This window comes from Siniperca chuatsi, linkage group LG16 (assembly GCF_020085105.1).
Source record: "Siniperca chuatsi isolate FFG_IHB_CAS linkage group LG16, ASM2008510v1, whole genome shotgun sequence".
Classification (NCBI taxonomy): domain Eukaryota; kingdom Metazoa; phylum Chordata; class Actinopteri; order Centrarchiformes; family Sinipercidae; genus Siniperca; species Siniperca chuatsi.
This window is the reverse complement of record NC_058057.1, coordinates 21,691,117-21,710,750: the sequence shown is the minus strand read 5'-3', so window position 1 is coordinate 21,710,750 and position 19,634 is coordinate 21,691,117. Positions and strand designations below refer to the sequence as shown.

Sequence of the window (19,634 nt, the reverse complement as noted above, 5' to 3'; positions counted from 1 at the left end):
TTTATTTTACTGTTTATTTTATTGCTTTTCTGTATTTCATGTGTTTTATTTCTTTATATTTCGTCATTCACTGTGTTATTTTATTTTTCTTGTTGTGAAGCACTTTGTACTTTGTTTTGATAAGTGCTCTATAAATAAAGTTTTATTATTATTATCTACATAGCACACAATAAATCAAATTTGACAGTGCTTTTAAAAGAAAACATGCAACTACAACTTTGCTATTTGTTCTGACCTTATCTAAGCTAAAATATGGCACAAAGATTCTAATTCAGGTATTTAAATAATGCCCGAGGACCTTGAAATCTGTTTAAATCAGTAATATTGCGAAAACACTATGCTAATTCCAAACTAATCCATGCTAATAGCCAAACTTTGACTGTATAGTATCATTGATTATGACCATTTGTTTTTTTCTGACTTTCAATGCAGTTTTAGCACCTATTAGCCTAAATTAGCCTGGCCCCAGACTTCTGAAGCACAGCTCACATCTTTGAAATAGATTCAACGATTCAAATACCGCAAACACAGCCTTGTGTCAACTGAAAATGACGCCAGCAGGACCGATCTGTCACTTGCTACTGATTTACTACTGTCTATATACTATTGGTTAAGGCAAAAAAACAAAAACAAAATGACACCTCCTCCCAACAAAACATGAACACAATGTTGTGCTGAATGAATGAAGTGAAACTGAATATTTTAAATTCTTTGGATTTCTGTCTACCTAGAATTCTCATTTTAAAAATACAGAACAATATCAGAAATATTTCACACTCTGCAATGCCCAAAGCAAAACTGTAAGCTACACCATCAATCATTAGCTGCCTCGAACCTCGATAGACGCCATCCTGAGGCCTCACCTGTGTTGCATGTGTTTCCTCCCCAGCCAGGTGGGCAGGCACAGCGGAAGACATCCTTGTGGTCGTAGCAGGTGCCTCCATTACTGCAGGTGGTTGTATCACACTGGCTCTTGCCTGGCCAGGATTACAAAGAAACACTGAGGTCATGCATGATCTTCATATGACTATTCATAGCATCAGCAAGATAGGATAATTCTTGTGATTTAACATATGCTCAACATTGTGTAAACATATTTTAGATGCCAAAACATACAAACATGTGTAGCATGGTGGAGTCGGGGCCACAGCAAGCTATGAACATAAACACACACATTAACACAGAGTTGACATAACTCACGGGAATGGCAGGTCTTGCCCTTCCAGGTGTTGATACACTCGCAGTAGAAGTCGTTCACCAGGTCAATGCAACGTCCGCCATTCTTACACGGGTTGTGTATGCACTCATTGACATCTGAGGAAGGAGGAAGATTTACATGATTCCAAACTGTCTTCTATAGTTCAAAGAAATGTAGAACAGAGCGAAAATAAAATGCTGTATAGACCGGCTGAAAAGACCAATAAAGAATAATGTTGGAGATGAGGAACTCACTGAGGTCGCAGAGTCGACCCTCCCAGCCATCAGGACAGAAGCACTGAAAGGAGTTCACTCCATCAATGCAGGTGCCTCCATTTTCACAGGGGTTGTTGATGCAGTCATTAATATCTGAAAAAGTGAGTGGGAAAAGTTAGACAAAACACTTTCAGCACGACTACACTCAGAAGATGTTTGTCTATTTATGTATTTTTTAACTTTGTCTTAACCCTACCTATTTAGCATTTATAAGTAATGAATAAGTACTTAATAAATGTTAATAAAGGCCCATAACACACTATTATGCTGTTGTAAACAAATACAAGGAAACTTGAAGTGACATACCTGTCAACAATAATTCTAATTCTATATAGATATGATTATAGATACGTTATACTGTGTATATGTAAAATGTTCACATTTAAAATAGTTTTCCACACTGTTTTGTGGAATAGAATATTATTGATAAAAGTGTGTGTGCAGTATTATTATTTCTTTACAAAAAGCATTTTTGCTTTATTGGATAGTCTCAGAGAGAGACAGGAAAGGCAGGGGAGGGAGAGAGAGGGGATGACAAAGGGCAAAGGGCCTGGGCCAGATTCGAACCCAGTCCGCTGCAGTAAGGAGTCAGCCTTGATACATGCAATGCTTTTCAATGAATTTAAAGTAGACAAATCCATCATTCAAAAACTCTTTGCATTTTTGCAGGCAAAAAAACCTAACTTTTTTTCCCAGGTTGACTAAAATTAGTTTCATTTTTGTAATTTCAGTTGTGGGTATGATCTTTAACAAAAGGTTTAAATCTCAACACAAGTCTCTCTACGTACTTTCATGACAGTAGATGCCACTGAAACCCGGATCACACACGCAGGTGAAGTTGCCCGGTGGCTGGCTGATGCAGCGTCCTCGTGGACCACAGACGTTGGAGGAGATGTGCCGCACTCCAGCTGAGTCATTGGTCGCTATAGCAATAGTGCAGCTATCAATGACTGCAAGAAAAAATAAATAAATTCTGGTTCGAATTCATTACTTTTCTTTGACATACTAGCTTATTAAATACAGTTTTATCATTGCAGATGACTTCAGTCACCTTGACACGGGGTGGTTTGGCAGTTCTCCTTGAGCTGTTCGCACTTCTTTCCCTCATAGCCTTCAGGACATGCACAGTAGAAGTCCTGGTCCATGCTGTGGCACTTGGCCTCATTCTCACAAGGGTTTGGATCACAAGCATCTGAGGGGGACCAGCTAGAGATCTGAGGAAATCAAGAGGAGAGGAAAATATTGCATTTACAATAGAGACAATATATACAGGACAAACTGAAGAATTTAAAAATGTCCCTTCAAATCAAATCCACAAGCTTGCTTCTGTAACTTGTAGACTACTGCTGCCATACTAATTCAATTTACCCAACATCTTCACCTCACTAAACTGTGATTTGAAACAAGTGAAGCCAAAGGGGCAATGGAGAAAGCAGATTTCAAGTCTGTAGATGAGCAGTTCAGCTTGGCTCAAGCCATTGCCGCTGTTCAGAACAAATCAAAAGGTAAGTGGACGCACAAAGTAAGCCTCAAACTTTCCATAAGCTCATCAAGGGAATCCAAGTTTTTGGTTTTACATCTCTGCCCTGCTTAATCTTTTCAAGATTATTCTGAGACAGAAGCCAGACAGAAAGAGAGAGTGAGAACCTGAGCAGGCAAGAGAAAGATAGCTCATTATGGAGGGCAAATGTTGACTCTGGTCCAAAATCATGCAGAGCCACAGAGAATATAATAAAGATAAATCAGCTGTCAGACTACAGTGACACAGAAAGAGCCCAACTAGAGGCCACAGAGACATCTTTTGCCATTTCTATATGCTGCAATACAGAAGTTGGAGTGAAAATCTGTTTTTGTAAACAGAAGCCTACTGTGCATAAACTCTGGGTTGAACCCCTTTTCCATTTAAGGTGCTAAACAAGGGAGTTCGAGAAAGCCAACAGGGAGGGTGAAGTCTGGGTCACACACAGTTTATTTTACCCAAAGTGTCAGGGCCAGATACATTTTTGTCTTTACTATTTGCATGTGTGTGGTCAGGGGATCGTGTCTGAGGGCAAGAGTGTCTATAAATCTTCTGCACATTAATGTAACTGTTTGCACTGTTCACAGCACAAGAGACATTCTTCATTGTAGCAGAGAGGTTGAGAATTTATTTGTAGCAGAAAACCACAAGGCAACGCTTATAATTTACTTGTGGTCAACCATAAATACATTCTGCAATAAAACTAGCTTTTGATGATTGCTTGTACCATTCAAAGGATATTACTTGTCTTTCACAAAACAAATATTGCAGGATATTTAAAACAAATGTATACTTAAGTGTAAATCAATACCTAGGTCCTTAAATTCTACTGCCAATTTAAACAAAATGCATGTGGGAGCTTCTTTGTTGTGCTTAGTTTTTTTTTTTCAAAAAAGCAATTCCAAATATATTAGTACCTAAAGTCGTCTCATTCTGGTCCATTTAAGCCAATGTTACAAAAGCAGTAACTACATTTATATGCTTTTATTGTGAAAGCTGCTTATAACATAACATGAGGTTGATTCAAGTTAATTCTTAACCTTGAAAACAGATTTTTAGATCTCATCTTGAGGTCCATTTAGTAGCTGTTCTTGAGCTTTTGATCACATCACATCATTTGCATTAGCAGATGGAGTTTGCCCAGGTGCCATGGAATTGTAGATGTTCACATGTTAATTTTTTTCTGAGAACTTCCTAACAAGTTGGCAGACTCCATTTGCTGATGAAGATCGTGTGATGTAATCGAAAACTCCAGAACAGCTACAAAATTAAGCTAGCAGTGAGATTGTTTTTCTTGACCCCTTAAAACATGTTATCCAGTAAGATAAAAATGCACAACCAGAATGTCATTTTAGTTTTCATCTTAGTTTAGGGTGTTAGCATGCTAACATTTGCTAATTAAAAGTACAGCTGAGGCTAATGAGAACGTAATTAGTTTTGCAGGTATTTAGTCATAAGCCAAAGTATTGGACAAATTAAAAAAATGTGCCCTGATATCTAAGGTAAGCTACTGGGGCGCCCCAGTTGTTGAGAAATTTTAGTCTGAACCAGACAAGTGGTTGACCCACCGGCCCATCCATAGAGCCACACTGCTAGCATGGCTAAAAATACAAATAAAACTTTTTTAGGGTTGACTCCCCAAATAAATTATATGTGGGACACAAAGGACTTGTGCAAAATTCATAAAGCCGTATTGCATGATGAAGACAAGCATGTCACCTACTAAGAGTAAATGTGTCTCTTTTTTTCTTAAGCATGTCCACTGGGATTCAAGTTGTCCTTATTTCCTCTGCAGACATCATTCAGATCAGGAATGAGCAAAAGCACCATTACACAATCAAACTTTTATGGGTTTGAAAGGAGATACTAATCAGAGAAATATGATGCTGTAGGTGTTGTAGTTTTGGCACCGCAGGGCAGCAATGTACACCGTGCCATAGCAGGCATCAGAGCTCTGTAGTATGTGGGCAGAAATCCAGCGTCACCTCATTCAGAGAGGCTCATATTTATAGAAGATATGCTAAAACAGGATTGGCTCCTGACCAGCAATGTCCTCCATTCAATGCCCAAGAGATGCAGTGAAGTGTCAGTTTCCTCGCTGCTAACCTACATTAGCTTCAAACACACACTTCAAATATAGATATATGGAGAAAGGAATAAAAATGGGGAAAAAAAACAAAACAGGTTTACATGTTTTTTTGTAACTTTGGAAAGATGCAATGAAAAACTATCAAATGGCAGTTAAAAAAGCAACATCAATCTTCTCTAATTTAATTTGAGCAAATCACTCTAACCCTAGAATTTTATTTACCCCCTCTCCCTGTAATTTTACCGAATTTTACTTTTAAACATGCTGTGGTCCAACCTCTTTTAAAGAAACCTAACCTTGACCCTTCAGTTCTTAACAATTATAGGCCAATTACTAAACTTCTGTTTTTAATCAAAAGAAAAAGTGGTTTCAACCCAACTTTTAGCTTTTATGTGTCGTAATAACATCTTTGAGAAGTTTCAGTCAGGTTTTAGATATCTACATATCACAGCAACTGCCCTCATCAAGGTAACCAATGACCTCCTTTTAGTAGCAGACAGGGGTAGAGCGCAATTTTAATTCTTTTAGACCTAAGTGCAGCTTTTGACACAGTAGATCATGCCATTTTAATTGACCGTCTTAAAACCTGCGTTGGCATCAAGGACACTGTACTTGGTTGGTTTAATTCTTATCTTTTAGAAAGAACCTATGCAGTCACCATAGGTAACTACTCATCCTCTACAACTCACATTACCTGTGGTGTACCACAAAGTTCAATTTTAGGTCCAATTTTATTTTCTATCTACATGTTTCCACCAAATGATTCAACATCACAACGTCTCTTTTCATTGCTACGCAGACGACACGCCGATATACCTTCCCCTGAAACCTGGTGACCCAAAAAACCTAGCTGCTGTTTTAGATTGTCAACTGTTGGATGGCACAAAATTTTCTTCAACTCAATAACTCAAAATCAGAAATCATATTGTTCAATCCCCCAAACCCCATCAGTCTTATTGAGAATAGTCTTCGTCCCTTGTCTGCAAATGTGAAGCCCACTGCCAGAAATTTGGGGGTACTGTGTGATTCTGATCCAAGTTTTAAACCACAAAACAAAATAAATTGTCCAGTCCTGTTTCCTCCAAATAAGAACCATCTCCAGAATTAAACCAATGCTTTCACACTCTGACCTGAGTTATTCGCGCATTTATCTTCTCTAGACTCTGCTACTCCCTCCTTTCTGGCATAAACCAAAAGTCACTCTCTCGCCTCCAACTGGTTCAGAATGCAGCAGCTAGGCTTCTCACTGGTTTTAACAGATGACATCACATCACCCTAATCCTGGCTTCTCTCCATTGGCCCCCTGTTCGTTTTAGAACTGATTTTAAGATTTTACTGATCACCAGCTCGCAGCCTTAGATCCTCAGGTGGGGCCTCTTCTGGCTATTCCAAAGTTGAGGCTTAAATCTAAAGGTGACCGTGCTTTTGCCATCAGGGCCCCTCTGGAACGACCTGCCTGAGGAGATAAGGCATGCAGAATCAGTGCCTTCTTTTAAAATCACTTGTTAAAACTCATCTTTATAGACTTGCTTTTATGTGATGTCGTACTTTGATTCGTCTTTTTATTGTTTCCATTTGTTTTTATTTGCTTTGTTATGTTTTTCATTGTTTTTAAGTTGTCTTGTCTTAATTTTTTTGTCTTGCTTTGTTTGACAATTCTGTTTGGCTTTCTGCTGTTATATTGCCCTCTAGATATCCTGTTTCTGCTATGCCTAGCACGTCAAAGCACTTTGTAAACTCTGTTTTTAAAAAGGTGCTATATAAATAAAGTTATAATAATAATATTTTATTATTATTATTATTATTATTATTATTATTATTATTATTATTATTATTATCATCATCATCATCATCATCATCATCATCAAGGCTGCAGCAAGGACACCAATATGTAATGCCTGTATGAAATAAAATTATCAGCAACAACAACAGTTTTGCAATTGAAACCTGGGCTTGGCTTATTGGGCTGGAAACATACTACACAACTTTTAAGCAGATCATGGTAATAATTTGGCACACTGCTCTGTAGATCCCTCTGTTGTAATGACTACTGCAGTTTGTGTATTTGCACAGCATTACAAGTTACTTTGTGTATATTTTCCAAAATCCAAATGGTTGTCAAATAAGTATTAATATTCTTGTCACCATATCATCATCATGGCTTGCAGAGACACATTTTGCCATGGTAACATACAGTTCACTGTTTGCTAAGAAAATTCGGACACTATGTTTTTTAGCATCAAACTTCATGTCAAACCATTTCCTTTTCATATCTGTCACAGTAGGGTGCTGCTCTGTTGACACGTCATTGGCAGCTGCATTAATATTCTCACATTTCTTCTTAAAATCAGACTACTGGCACTGCTAAATTGATGTTGATGATTGATGATCTGCTGATTTCTGACAGTAGCTTGAAGCTCTGTAGTGGGAAATTTTCCCACAAACAGAGCAGAAATGGTCACCTTATATATATCAATTTAGGGGCATTGTTTTTGCTAATGATCAAATCACACAAATGCGCTCCTACTCATGAACAGGTATTTGTCAGGTTGACCAGTTTGTCCAATAAAGAATCCAACATGTAACCCTCATATGAGCAAACCTCAGAAAAAAAAGTAGCGGTTATGGATAAGAATACGGAAATGTTCTCGTGTGTGTGTGTGTCTCTGACAGGTTCTTGCACAGCAGTTCACAGAAACTCCGTAAACTGAGAAGAAACCAGAAATCACACGCTGTTGGTTAATTGTACTCAATTTAGTTAAAAAATTTTGGTTTGTAGACCTTTATCAAAAATGATGTTTCTTCTCTGTATTTTTAGGCCACTAAGTGTAAATAAAGTGCCAGTCTGAAGGTGCTCCAACATTGTAATGTGTCACTAAAGTCCAAAGGCTATAAAAAAAGAAACTACCACCAGCTTATAAACTGTCACTGCATCCACAATAATCCAGCAATGTGACCTGTGGAACATGAAACTCACCTCACACAGCTGTCCAGCAAAGTCTGATGGGCACTGACAAACAAAGCCGTCCAACACTGCGTGGCACTGGCCGCCATTCTGGCAAGGTCTGCTATCACACTTATTCCTCTGGATTTCACAGTGAGTGCCCACAAAACCTGGAGGACACTGGCAGTGGTATCCCCTGGGGCCCTCCTAAAGAAAACACAGAGATAAATTTAGAGAAGCGTCCAAGAAGAGTCCAAGCGCAACGACAAAGCAAGGCCGTAGGTCTTAGGCGATGGACTGTGTGGGCACCTCCAAGCACACCTGTTATTTTGGTCCGTGTATGTGCAGCAGAGCAAAGTGCAAAGTGAACCCCCACTGGGTGAAGTGGAATATAGATTAAAATTAAAACGTCCATACCTTGCATGTTGCTCCATTCTGGCACTGACCATGGCAGCCGTTGATGTCTGAAGAGGAAAAAAGACAAAATTACTTGTTATTATCAAACATTATGAAAAACAAACAGTTTCCATGTAGGAATTCATTATTGGGCTATTTATCACGTTACCCATTATCAGGTGTAATCTATAATGTGGGCTGTGCACAGATTAAGTCAAAGTTTGGAAAAGAAATAACTAGTGAGGCCAAGAAAGTGCCAGATAGACCTTGTATGGATTGTAACTGGGCATGCATTGGATCCAGTGAGAGAGGAACTAGGCATGCAAGTTCATTCATGATGGCAGATCTAGAGCTTCAGTTTGCCAAGACGAGAAAGAAACGGGTTACCACATGTGGGAAATGGAGTGACGCTAAACTACACCTACGTTGTGCATCCAGGAAGTAAGAGGAGGCGTTTGAAAGTAGCCAGAAGAAGAGGACGCCAGTGGAAGGACAGAAATTTACAAGTGACTTTTAAGGAAGAAATACTGACTGATGTCACAGTTTTGTCCGGACCATCCCCGAAAACAGTCGCAGTGATATCCGCCAATCAAATTTTTGCAAGAGTAAGCGTTCACACAGGGCTTTTCGGCACACTCATTTGCATCTGTAAAGGCAGGATGTAGAAGGAGACCGAGTCCATCAATTGAAACAAAAGGAAAAGGACAAAGAGAAAGAAAAGAAACCAGAAATCCAACCTTTGAAGCCCAGTTAACACAAATATTACAGAACAGGCACCATTGCAATGTTAATTATTTGTTAATTAACACAAGTTTAAATTGATGCACATGCTACATTAAATAAATCTAGTGGCTCTACTGATCAACTGATTATTTTGATGAACTATATAATCTATAAAATGCCACACAAAAAAAAAGACCTATCAAATGTTCTCAGAGCCCATGGTGACATCTTACAAATCCAAAATGCAAAGATAAAATACTTTAAAAACACAGAAAAGGAGCACATATACACATTTAAGAAGCTAGAACCCCCCCCCAAAAGACAAACCTCAGAGAAACAACAGACACAGAACAGTTTTCATCACGGTTTCGACACGGATGAAATGAGTGCAAACTGTACAGTTTCACTCACAAATGTTCACCACTTCCAAAAGACATCAGAAGCGTTACAACAAAGAAAAGCACTGCTGCTCAAATATTCAAAGGGGGGGTCAATCTGCAGGGAGTCCTGCTGTGCTCACTCACACACCTGTCTTCTCTCTGAAACACTAAACTACACACACACACACACACACACACACACACACACTCGCCAGGTAAGGCAGGAGGCCAATGGCTCCCTGTAAGCTGAGATCTGAGCTGGTAAGATGACACTGAGATGACCCCCCCCCACACACACGCACACACCCACCCAACTTTGTTTATCAGTCGTAATCCATTTCCTGGCTTCACGCCGGTCACGTCCGCTTGTTGGAACGGGAGCGATATAGAAATGAATGCCACCTCAAGCGACAAACAAACAGTCGGATGTAGTCACACTAGTAGCTCATAAAGTCATTGAGAAAAAAAAGGGCTGTGCAGCTGCCAGCTCGTACAGGATATTGACAGCTTGTACTCTGTCCATGGGCTCAGGTTGCTGGTTGCCAATTTGAATCCAAAAACACAGCTATCCTAAGCAGTGAGCAATGCTGTGCACCTGTGTCTCAGAGGACATTTATTTGTTTTAGGAAATGGAACAAACAGGAAAGAAATGGCTGCAAACATGTCTCCCTGTAGAAATGAAGACTTTTTTTGCCAAAAAACAATAATCCTGAACATGGCAAGTACTGTTTAACAACCTCTGGTGATCGGTACAAGTAAAAAGTTGTGTGTGTAGGTGTAGTTATGGAAAACCTGAATCTCACCTATCTGGCAGGTCTTTCCCTCCCATTGTGGAGGGCACACACATTCAAAGCCATCCTCCAGGTCGACACAGGTTCCACCCTGAGCACATGGACTGGAGGCACACTCGTCCAAATCTGAGAAAAACAAACACACACACACATCAACTCACTCTGCTTATTTCCAACTACATGCTACATTTGAGGAAAGTGTTGGACTTTAGTTAGATTTTGGGCATTAATAAGATGATGGTGAAAGAGGACAAGAAGGAGAGCGCTGACAGGTAAGAGATTAGAGGTTTGGTGTATCAGTGTTAAGAGGACCTCGACTAATGAAGTAAACATACACATCCAAATGAAGGTTAGTGGATGCTCAACAAGAGTGTGTTTGGTCAGGGTTCAATAGGGAGGAGAGGAAGAATTCTGTAATGAAGTAATGAAGAGAGGAAAAAGAAGAGGCTGAGAGTGACAGATGTAACTAAGTATCAGCATGGATGAAGGAGTGGAGATGATTGAAAGTAGTGCAGCGACTCACTGTTGGCACAGGTCGGACCGTCCCAGCCCGGCGGACACTGGCACTCAAATCCTGTGGGAACCTCGTGGCATGTACCACCGCTGGTACAAGGATTGGAAACACAGGCGTGCTCGGCTGATGGAGGGAGGGGGTGCGGTCAAAGAAAAAGAAAGTCAAGTCTTTCTGTAGGCTTTCTGTAGGTAAGCAATTTTCTTCCATCATATCCAGTTCATTATATGTGGCATCCTTTGTCATATTTTTTTCAATGCTACAATTGTAAAGCTGGTATGTTTTCATATCAGACATGTTTTGATAATTGCTTATTCTACACATCCTCATAATGCTAGCATAGATTGTTATATTGTTATATATCTGTACTCAACATACAGCTAGGGCTGTAACTAAGGAGCATATATTGTACATGAGGGAAGGCCAATCTTGATTGAACGAAAGTAGTTAGTACCCCACAGTGAATGTCCACTTTCAAAGACAATAGTGCAGGTTCTAGTGTGGGATCTCTCTCACCTATCTGACAGGTCTTGCCGGAGTATCCCTGTGGACAGGCGCAGTAGTACTCGTCTGGTTCGGTGTTCATGCAGGTTCCTCCATTGACACAGGGCTGGTGGCGACCGCAGTAATTCAGATCTGGAGGCAGACACACATTTAGAGACACCAAGACACTAATTCAGTGATTAGTATTTCACCCATTTTAGACCAAATGACCATCTGCAATAAGGACTCTGGATCTCTGCCTCCTAACTCTAGCATATACCCCTGCATCGATGCATCATGATCCTAAATATGCAGCTTTCTCTGCCCGCCTACTGTACAAATACCGTGATTGTTATTTACTCTGTAATATTATATTGATGTTTGTCTATATGCAACGCAGCTGACACTGAACTGAGCCTTGTTACTATGCTGTACCGAAAACAAATTCTACCGTCTCTGGTTGTGCAGTTAAGTGCTGAATCAAAGTTGGAGCTGGCAAAGTTGCTAGTCAGGATTCCATTCAACTTTAGCACATATTTTAACCAAATTTCCAGAAAAGCAGCAAAAGAAAATGCATAATAATTCGTGTTTCCATCCACTAGCCTTATGCGAATATTAGGAGCTAGGAGCATCAAGATAAACAGCTGGTGATGACAATTCTCCAGTAGGGTGCCATTAAACTATTGCAGAAGAGGGCGCAACGAGATGTCGTAATTAAAAGCTTGCCAGTCAAACTTGAAACAAATGAAAGTGATGTATTATGATGTGAAACAACTGCTGTAGTGTATAATCTAAACAATACGCATCATTATTTTAATATAATTTAATAAACTTTGATTCCAAGGACAAGGCCAGACGATCAATCGATGAATTAAGTCCTGTCCTAATTCAGTCTATCCTGACACAAATGTTTTCAACCAGGTAAAGTGTACTTTGATATTAAGTGGTAAGTTGATGGAATTTCTCAACTGAAAACCTGGCATTGCAGGATTATAATGGCAATATTAAAATCTGCTCAAAAGACAAGAAGTGGAGGGAGAATAAGAAACAAACGTGGCTTCTCAGCTTGGTAGCTAAGTTCATCCTGTAATTCAAGACCAAAACTGAAAAACTTCTTTAAAATGATTTTAAAGAGGACATCAATGTTCATTGGCATAAGTAAGATAAACTCCTCTATATACACAAAAACCTTTCGAGCAAACTTTTCAATGTCGGCTGCAACTGTTACTACTTCTGTTAATTGGATTGACCTGAGAGGAAGGGTTTTGCTTGTTTCACCATTTTATCCTGTTGGTGCCGGGAGTTCCCTGGAAGCTTGTAGGAATCTTCACTCGGTACAGAGCGCCAGCTGTCAGCTTTGACAGGAAGCACAGAGTGTTTTCTCAACCACTCTGCTGCACTGCATTATAATAGAGGCTTTACAGTATTTATAGGATACAGCCAAGTTGTTAAGTTGCAGTTATCATTCAGTTAGACTCCTAGATATGTAGAATTTGTCTGGGTATTTGTACAAATACACAGTTTGGCATTTTATGTATTTTTTGTCCCTTTTCTTCTTCAATTGCTGATGTTTTTTCCAAGTCCAGAATAAACCCAACTAAACCCTATGTGATCCCTGCACACCATCCCTAGGCTAAAGGCCAGGTCACCCTAAAGACTGGTAAATAAAAGAGCAGGGATCTGTCTCCACTGGGGATCTTACGACCCATTCTCATCCCCTGAAGAGCCTTCGGTGACGAAGGGATGTGGAGGTATCAAGTGTCTCTGCTGCTGCTCAGATCACACAGGCAGTAAAACTATCCAGCTGCTGTTCTCCGGTCAGAGAGAATGAGATGTAAAGAGAATTCAGAGCTCATATGAAGGTACTTTAATTCGTGTGATAACTGACCACATAAAACCACATAAAGCATATGAAATGATGTAAAATCAAGAGAAAGAAACTAATCTTTTTTGGGTGGTTTTAGTGTTAGGTCCAGTTTGCAAAGCAACATAATGTCTATAATATGCTAAAATCACCTCTAGCGCTGCAACTAGCAATTATTTTCATTATCGATTATACTGATGATTATTTTGTCGATTAATTCACACCTGAAAGAAACACAACAGTACACAAATTTGCTATCAGACACAAAAATGTAGCTTTTCCTATGTATGTTTCCTTTGCTGCTGTTGCTTTATGAATAACCTTTTTAATTGAACCTATTGATGGGATTGTACATGTTTTCCATTTTTTTCATTTTAATATTTTTTCTATCATTGTGACAGTTTTCTGGGGTTTTTTTTAATTGTTGTTCATTTTATTATGTTATGAGTAACGTTTATTTCCAATGTATTGTGTATATAGAGTACTTACATTGAGTATCTGTTTTTACTAATTCCGCCTTGTGAGGTCGAAACCAGATGTGGTGTTAACCAATATGCACGACTGAATAAAAGGCTTTTAATATAACTTCTCTCCTTAGTACCTGGAGAATGTTTTCGTTTGTAACGGATTAATTGTTTGATGATAAAATGTACAGAAATCAAGAACATGTCATAAAGGCCAAGGTGACTTTTTGAAATTGCTTGTTTAGTCGGACCAACAGCCCAAAACCCAAAGATATTCAGTTTACTATCACTTAAGACAAAGAAAAGCAACAAATCCTCACCACTGTGAAGCTGAAACTAGGACATATATGACGTTATTGCTGAAAAATGACAAACAATGAATCAGTTATCAAAATACTTGCAGATTAATGTTCTGTTGATCAACTATTCAATTAATCAACTCATCGTTTCAGATCTAATCATCTTTAAGCTTTAAAAGGTGGTGAGTTTCAAGATACCCCCATTCCAACTGCTTTCCACATTTTTTATCTGCTCAACAGATACCAATGCTGCAAGCACGGAACCAATGAGCCTGTTTCTCAAGACAACAGACGTGCAGGATGAGAGCAGGGACTCTGCTAGCGTCTTGTGTGGGAGCAAGTGATGAAATAATAAAAATAAATAAATAATAATAAAAAAACCTTTTCCATACCTTTATCACACAGCAGGCCTCCCCAGTTCCTCTCGCAGTTGCACTGCCAGGGGATGTTGCAGGTCCCGTGGACGCAACCAGGATAAAGCACACATTCATCACAGAATTGGCCCTGCCAGCCATAGCGACACCTGTCAAAGTCAAACACAGACGGCAAAACATAAGAAATCACTTCCCTCATCTAATCCCTCTACCTGCTCTCTGAAGAATCCCTTCTTTTTCTTTCTATGGCTGTTGTGTTTTCTTTGCACTCTCTTACATTCTCTAAAAGAACTGTATAATAGATGTGTAAATGTGATGATCAAGACTGTCTCGCCATTAATGATGTGTTCATATTCTAAAAAAGAAGGTCTCTATTGAGTAAGCTTTAAAAAGGAGAAGTCACTGGTTTTCAACATAGGATATATTAAAATGTTGTTTCTTATTTATAACTTGTCACATCACAACATTCATCTAACAGCTTTACTCTGGGGTAATTGCATAGACCTTCAAAAACATGACAAATAAGTTGCTAAAAAGAGGATGCTCTCATTATATTTTGAGTTATCTTTTTATATATTCTACTGGAGGAAAAAATTAGGTTGTACTGATTTTGTTGTTTCCAAAAGAAATAAAGTCAATGAAACCTGATTTTTTTTATAACATGATTTATGACTATGAGTTTATTAGTGGAACATAAATAAGTTTCTGACAATCCAGTAAGTTTCCTGTTTTCTGAGAGCTGATTATCCTGTATTTGAAAGTCTAAATGCAAAAACAAGTTTCTCAAAACCAAACCCATCACCAAAGTTGTTTTATGCTTGTTTCTAAATAATAAGAAACAACATTTATAATAATGACTGTGGGAGGGTCTTGGAAGAATTTCTGAAGATATCCATTAGGCCCTGATTTAGGATTCAAACCACTGAGCTGGATGCAACCTGCCCAACAGTGGAAACACACCTAATACTGTATTCTGCTCCTGCGACAACCTATCCCACGACCTCCAGCCAACTAACCTAATTGGAGGCAGGACATTCCAGGGCAGGAAGGGTTAAGAATACTTCCAGCAGCTCCCGTACTCGAGTTAGAGTCTGGGGCTGAGGGCTACGAGGGTGGCACGGTGGTTCTGAGAGAGAGTGGCTGGAGACAACTGTGTGTATACAGTGTGTAAGTGCACACGCCTGCAGCTCCATGACAGCGCTCGGCTATTCCAAGGCTGTGGTGTCGTCGAGCCAGCTGTCTTGTCAATTGATTGCTATTTTGAGTCTCCTGCAGACGGCACCGCTGTCTCTGAGAGACAAGGTCTTTGGAAGTCTCTGCCATTCTCAGGCTGGGGGTAAAGGGGCATCGGGGAATACTTGGCATGCTTCTTCGCTGTATATGATTAGCTTCAGAGGGTCTGACAGCAATGCAGCAATAACACTAACAGAACGTAAGCAAGGAGACTCGCTTTTTAAGCTTGAAGGTATCAAAACAGGCATTCTGTGGTTTCATTCTTGGCCATACTGATATCAAGATTAGTCATCCCTTGCAGGTGTAGGCGTGATGTTTCTTCTGAGTTAGAGTCCAACATCTTGGAATGTCAAAGTTTGCAAAATGCTCAGAGCGGTGAAAAATGTGTTACACTGCTTAACCAAGAAATTCTTGGTACACGGCAAGCCTTGACAAATATGTCAGAACAAGCCTAATGTGTTCTAACAAGCAGCGTAACAGGCTCGTATCAGCTTTTGTGTTTCTTTAAAGCCTGTGGTAAACAGGGCGAAGCCCATAAAACTGTAAAGGGAATGAAAGGAGATGGCGAGGGCATTAATACCAGGTTTGTGTGACCTGAGGCTTCATTAAATTCATGCCACTGCAGGAAGATTCTTTACCGCTGCTCTTCTATTCATGTCACTTCCTGTTGACTGGGACTTGACATTTCAGACAGACATGGCAGACAAAAGAATGTGAAGGAGTTTCCTAAAACTGGTCATCCCCTGTTATTCCTCGGCTCCGAGCCTAACCCCTTTTTCCTAATAATGGGAGGCAAGTGTCTCTTTCCATCTGGCAGGTGGGAGGGGGTTTACAAATGACAACGGGATGCACCACATCCTGGAAACATGGACCTATGGGGCAATTCTATGTAACTTTATCTAACTGTCATTTCCACTTTGGGAAATGTACATAACACAGTGGGCTATTCATTTCCTTTCCTGCCCCCTGCCCTTCAAGGAGGACTGCAATGCGGATGGGGAGGGGATATGACAATTCCCAGCACGTTTACAGTGGTCAAATTCTCACACCGGCAACTCCCTTTCTTCAGTCCGAGCCACAGAGAGCTGATGAGATGCTTGGTATTCTGTGGAGGATTTCAGGTGGCTAAAAATACAAGAAGGCAGACGTGCCCGTTTCTTCTGAACTGAGGTGGATATGCCATTCTCATAAGGGAAGAAAAAGGCAAGTGAAGGTGTCTCTGTTTGGCATCTCAATTCCATCATTCTTTTGTCTTTCATACATTTAGCTTGACTATTGGTCTAATTTTGAATAAGTAACGCTATTGCAGTTGCCTTTTCAGTTGTTACAGAAACCGCCTTTCTATTACAAAACAGACCAAACCAATAAATCTAACTGCATGTACAATATGACTGAACACAAAGCAACAAGAAATGGAATCTTTGTATGGATAATAGCAGTACATCAAAAGAAATGAAGATCCTGAAGAAAAAAAAATGTCTGAAAAGTCACATTTCTGTATATGAAAGAGACAGATATTCCTGTTAATCTTACTTGCATTCCCCTGGGACAGAGCAGCTGCCATATAACAGGTTGCAGCCTTGCTTGCAGATTGCTGAGAAAAAGCAAGAAGACAGAGAGAGACAATTTAAAAAGGTGATATTTAAACTCTCCTGGGAGACATGTATCATTACATTTTTTTCCATAAAAAAAACATATTATTCTTTAAGAAAGAGGGCCAAAGAGAAGTGGGGGATATGAAGGGAGGCAACAAAATGGAAAGGTGGGAGGAGGAGAAGCTTGTTTGTTTGCCATCTTTCTAACAAGTGCAACAAGACATGAGAATTCATTGCACCCTGATTAGGATTGGGGCACAAGGAATGGACAACTTTATAGCCTGCATGTACAACACTACCCCCTCTTAAAAACAACCCAGCCCCTCTTCTCTCCCCTCCTCTTCATCTTCTAAGGACAGTTGGGTGATTTATTGAGGCCCCCCACTCTCTCTAACGCCACCCACAAGCACGACCCCAGTGCTGCTACATTTTAACATAAGCAGGCAGCGCACGTTTCCACCATGCCTTTTAAAATGGTACTTGGACAATGACTTTGGATTTAATTGAAAATAAGTTATGTTACCTTTAGTTGTACATTCTCAAGTTAATGTCAATACATTTAGTAGTGACACAATACATACAGAGTATTGTAACACAGGTGTATAAGTGTAACACATCAGATCACGTTTAATTTAAGCTTTTAGTAACATAACTTTATACTTACAGCAAATTATCTGAGCACTATGAACACTTTAGAGTTGACAAATAGGGCCACATCTTTGAGACATCTTTGAATTACCAACTGCCCAAAATTCAAACACCGAAACAAAAAGTAGCAAATCTTCCCATTTGAGAACTAGAATTAGCAAATGTTTAAATCTGGTTTGATAAATCTGATAAACATCAAACTGTCTGAACTGAACTGTCTTCGTGAACTTTTACAATTACTATTGATACCAAGTCCAGGACATTGGCTGAGATGTTGGCAGCTCACCTGTCCTGCAGTCTGGGCCCATCCAGCCATTCAGGCACACCTGGGCTCCTGAAGGCTCACAGCGATAGTGCCCAAAGTAGTTGTCACGAGGAACACACAGCTTATTGCACTTGTTGCCATAGTAGTTATCATCACACCGGACTCTGATACGATAGATGAGGCGAGCCACCGGCCCGTCATACAGGATGGTCTGCCAGGGGTCACCGGGGTTGATCATACCGGCGTGTATGCTGCGTTCGATCAGCAGCTCGTCCTCAGCTGAAACAAAAACCAGGATTAAGAGTTGTGAATATTTTGTTCCAATTTGACAACAGAACCAAGTAGATGAACATTTAAAATATCCCCTCCTCCCCTTACAAATCACCCACACCCTGACGACCACCGAAGAATGAAAAGACCACTATGACTACAAGTTAGGGGGAAGATTAAGTCATGGTACCATAAATTTTAAAACAACATTAATTTCCCTCCCAATACCCTTGGTATAACTCGTCCTCGCAATATGACAAAATGAAATGCTGTATCATGAGCATGTAGTAATCTCATGGTCCTTTAATAATCTAAAGATACAATCCAACATCAAACAAAATAATTTACCTTCATCTACCATCAAAGCACAATCTACAACACATCACAATCTTAGTTAATGCTACTGTATAATCAGTGAGGGCCAACACAGTCTAAATTCTGTGAGAAGCTACTTTCCAGTTTTTTTGTTCATGTGATAGGAGTTGCTTAGGAGTTAAGTTTGAGAACGCACATTAAGTTTTCAGTCACTGAACTGAGCAACTGGTTCTGCTCAGGTCTGGATTTCTGGTTGGAGTGCCCTCCACCCCAGGATAAGGGAATACTGGTTGGTTTCCGTGAACTGACAACTTATAATACAGCTGAAGTGCACAGGGGAAATCGCTGGACGATAAACTAAATTTCACACAGAAAATGTCATATTTAAAGCAGCTATAACCAATAGCTTTACAATAAAAATGTATGAAATGACAATGTGAAAACAATATGATAATATGAAAGGGGTCACTCGTAGGGATGAACCACCAGCTCCCCGCGGCTTTACGGCGCTTTATAGCAGGTTTCACTCATTGTTTAGCTGTCCGGTCAACAATTTTGTTGTTTTGGTTCACTCTCACCACTCTAATGGCGGCGTTTTCGGGCCAGAGCAGGCAGCTGTTTTCAGTGAAAAAGCTCTAAATACCCACTGTACACTACCTGCTCAGCCGTTAAAATGGCAGACAGACACAGCAACAAGCTGGTTAACATAGGAGCATTTAGCAGCTAAAGAGCCAGATATTTTGCCTCAGGAGTTGGTAGAAACAGAACTAAAAGAGAATGAATATTGGACTTAAATTCGCCAGGTGGCCAGAAACACAATTCCAAATGAATGAGAATGTTGCTCTGTAACTGCTGGATGTGTAAATAAGCAACTGTTTGTTAACAAGTTCACAATATCAACTTAAAAAGGTGATGATATGTCAATGTTTACAACTTGTTAAACAGAACTCATAAGGCCCCCAGCATCCAATGCTTTTAGTAAGGTGATAAAAATGTGT

The 19,634-nt window shown here is 39.8% G+C and overlaps 1 protein-coding gene across 4 annotated transcripts in view; it reads right to left on the bottom strand.

Annotated features, from left to right (window-relative positions):
* The window catches only part of jag2b (jagged canonical Notch ligand 2b), a 52,541-nt gene that overhangs the window by 9,018 nt on the left and 23,889 nt on the right, over positions 1-19,634 (bottom strand). For 2 of the 4 annotated variants that reach the window (XM_044169451.1, XM_044169452.1), the window contains exons 4-17: positions 18,073-18,330; positions 17,077-17,137; positions 14,329-14,459; positions 11,343-11,462; positions 10,839-10,952; positions 10,328-10,441; positions 8,954-9,067; positions 8,443-8,489; positions 8,059-8,232; positions 2,525-2,687; positions 2,262-2,423; positions 1,453-1,566; positions 1,201-1,314; positions 864-977 (exon numbers count right to left, since the gene is read on the bottom strand). In XM_044169451.1, coding sequence (XP_044025386.1) covers positions 864-977; positions 1,201-1,314; positions 1,453-1,566; positions 2,262-2,423; positions 2,525-2,687; positions 8,059-8,232; positions 8,443-8,489; positions 8,954-9,067; positions 10,328-10,441; positions 10,839-10,952; positions 11,343-11,462; positions 14,329-14,459; positions 17,077-17,137; positions 18,073-18,330 — 1,800 coding nt within the window. The remainder of the gene's footprint in view (positions 1-863; positions 978-1,200; positions 1,315-1,452; positions 1,567-2,261; positions 2,424-2,524; positions 2,688-8,058; positions 8,233-8,442; positions 8,490-8,953; positions 9,068-10,327; positions 10,442-10,838; positions 10,953-11,342; positions 11,463-14,328; positions 14,460-17,076; positions 17,138-18,072; positions 18,331-19,634) is intronic. The other 2 variants (XM_044169453.1, XM_044169454.1) reach the window with 1 other exon arrangement.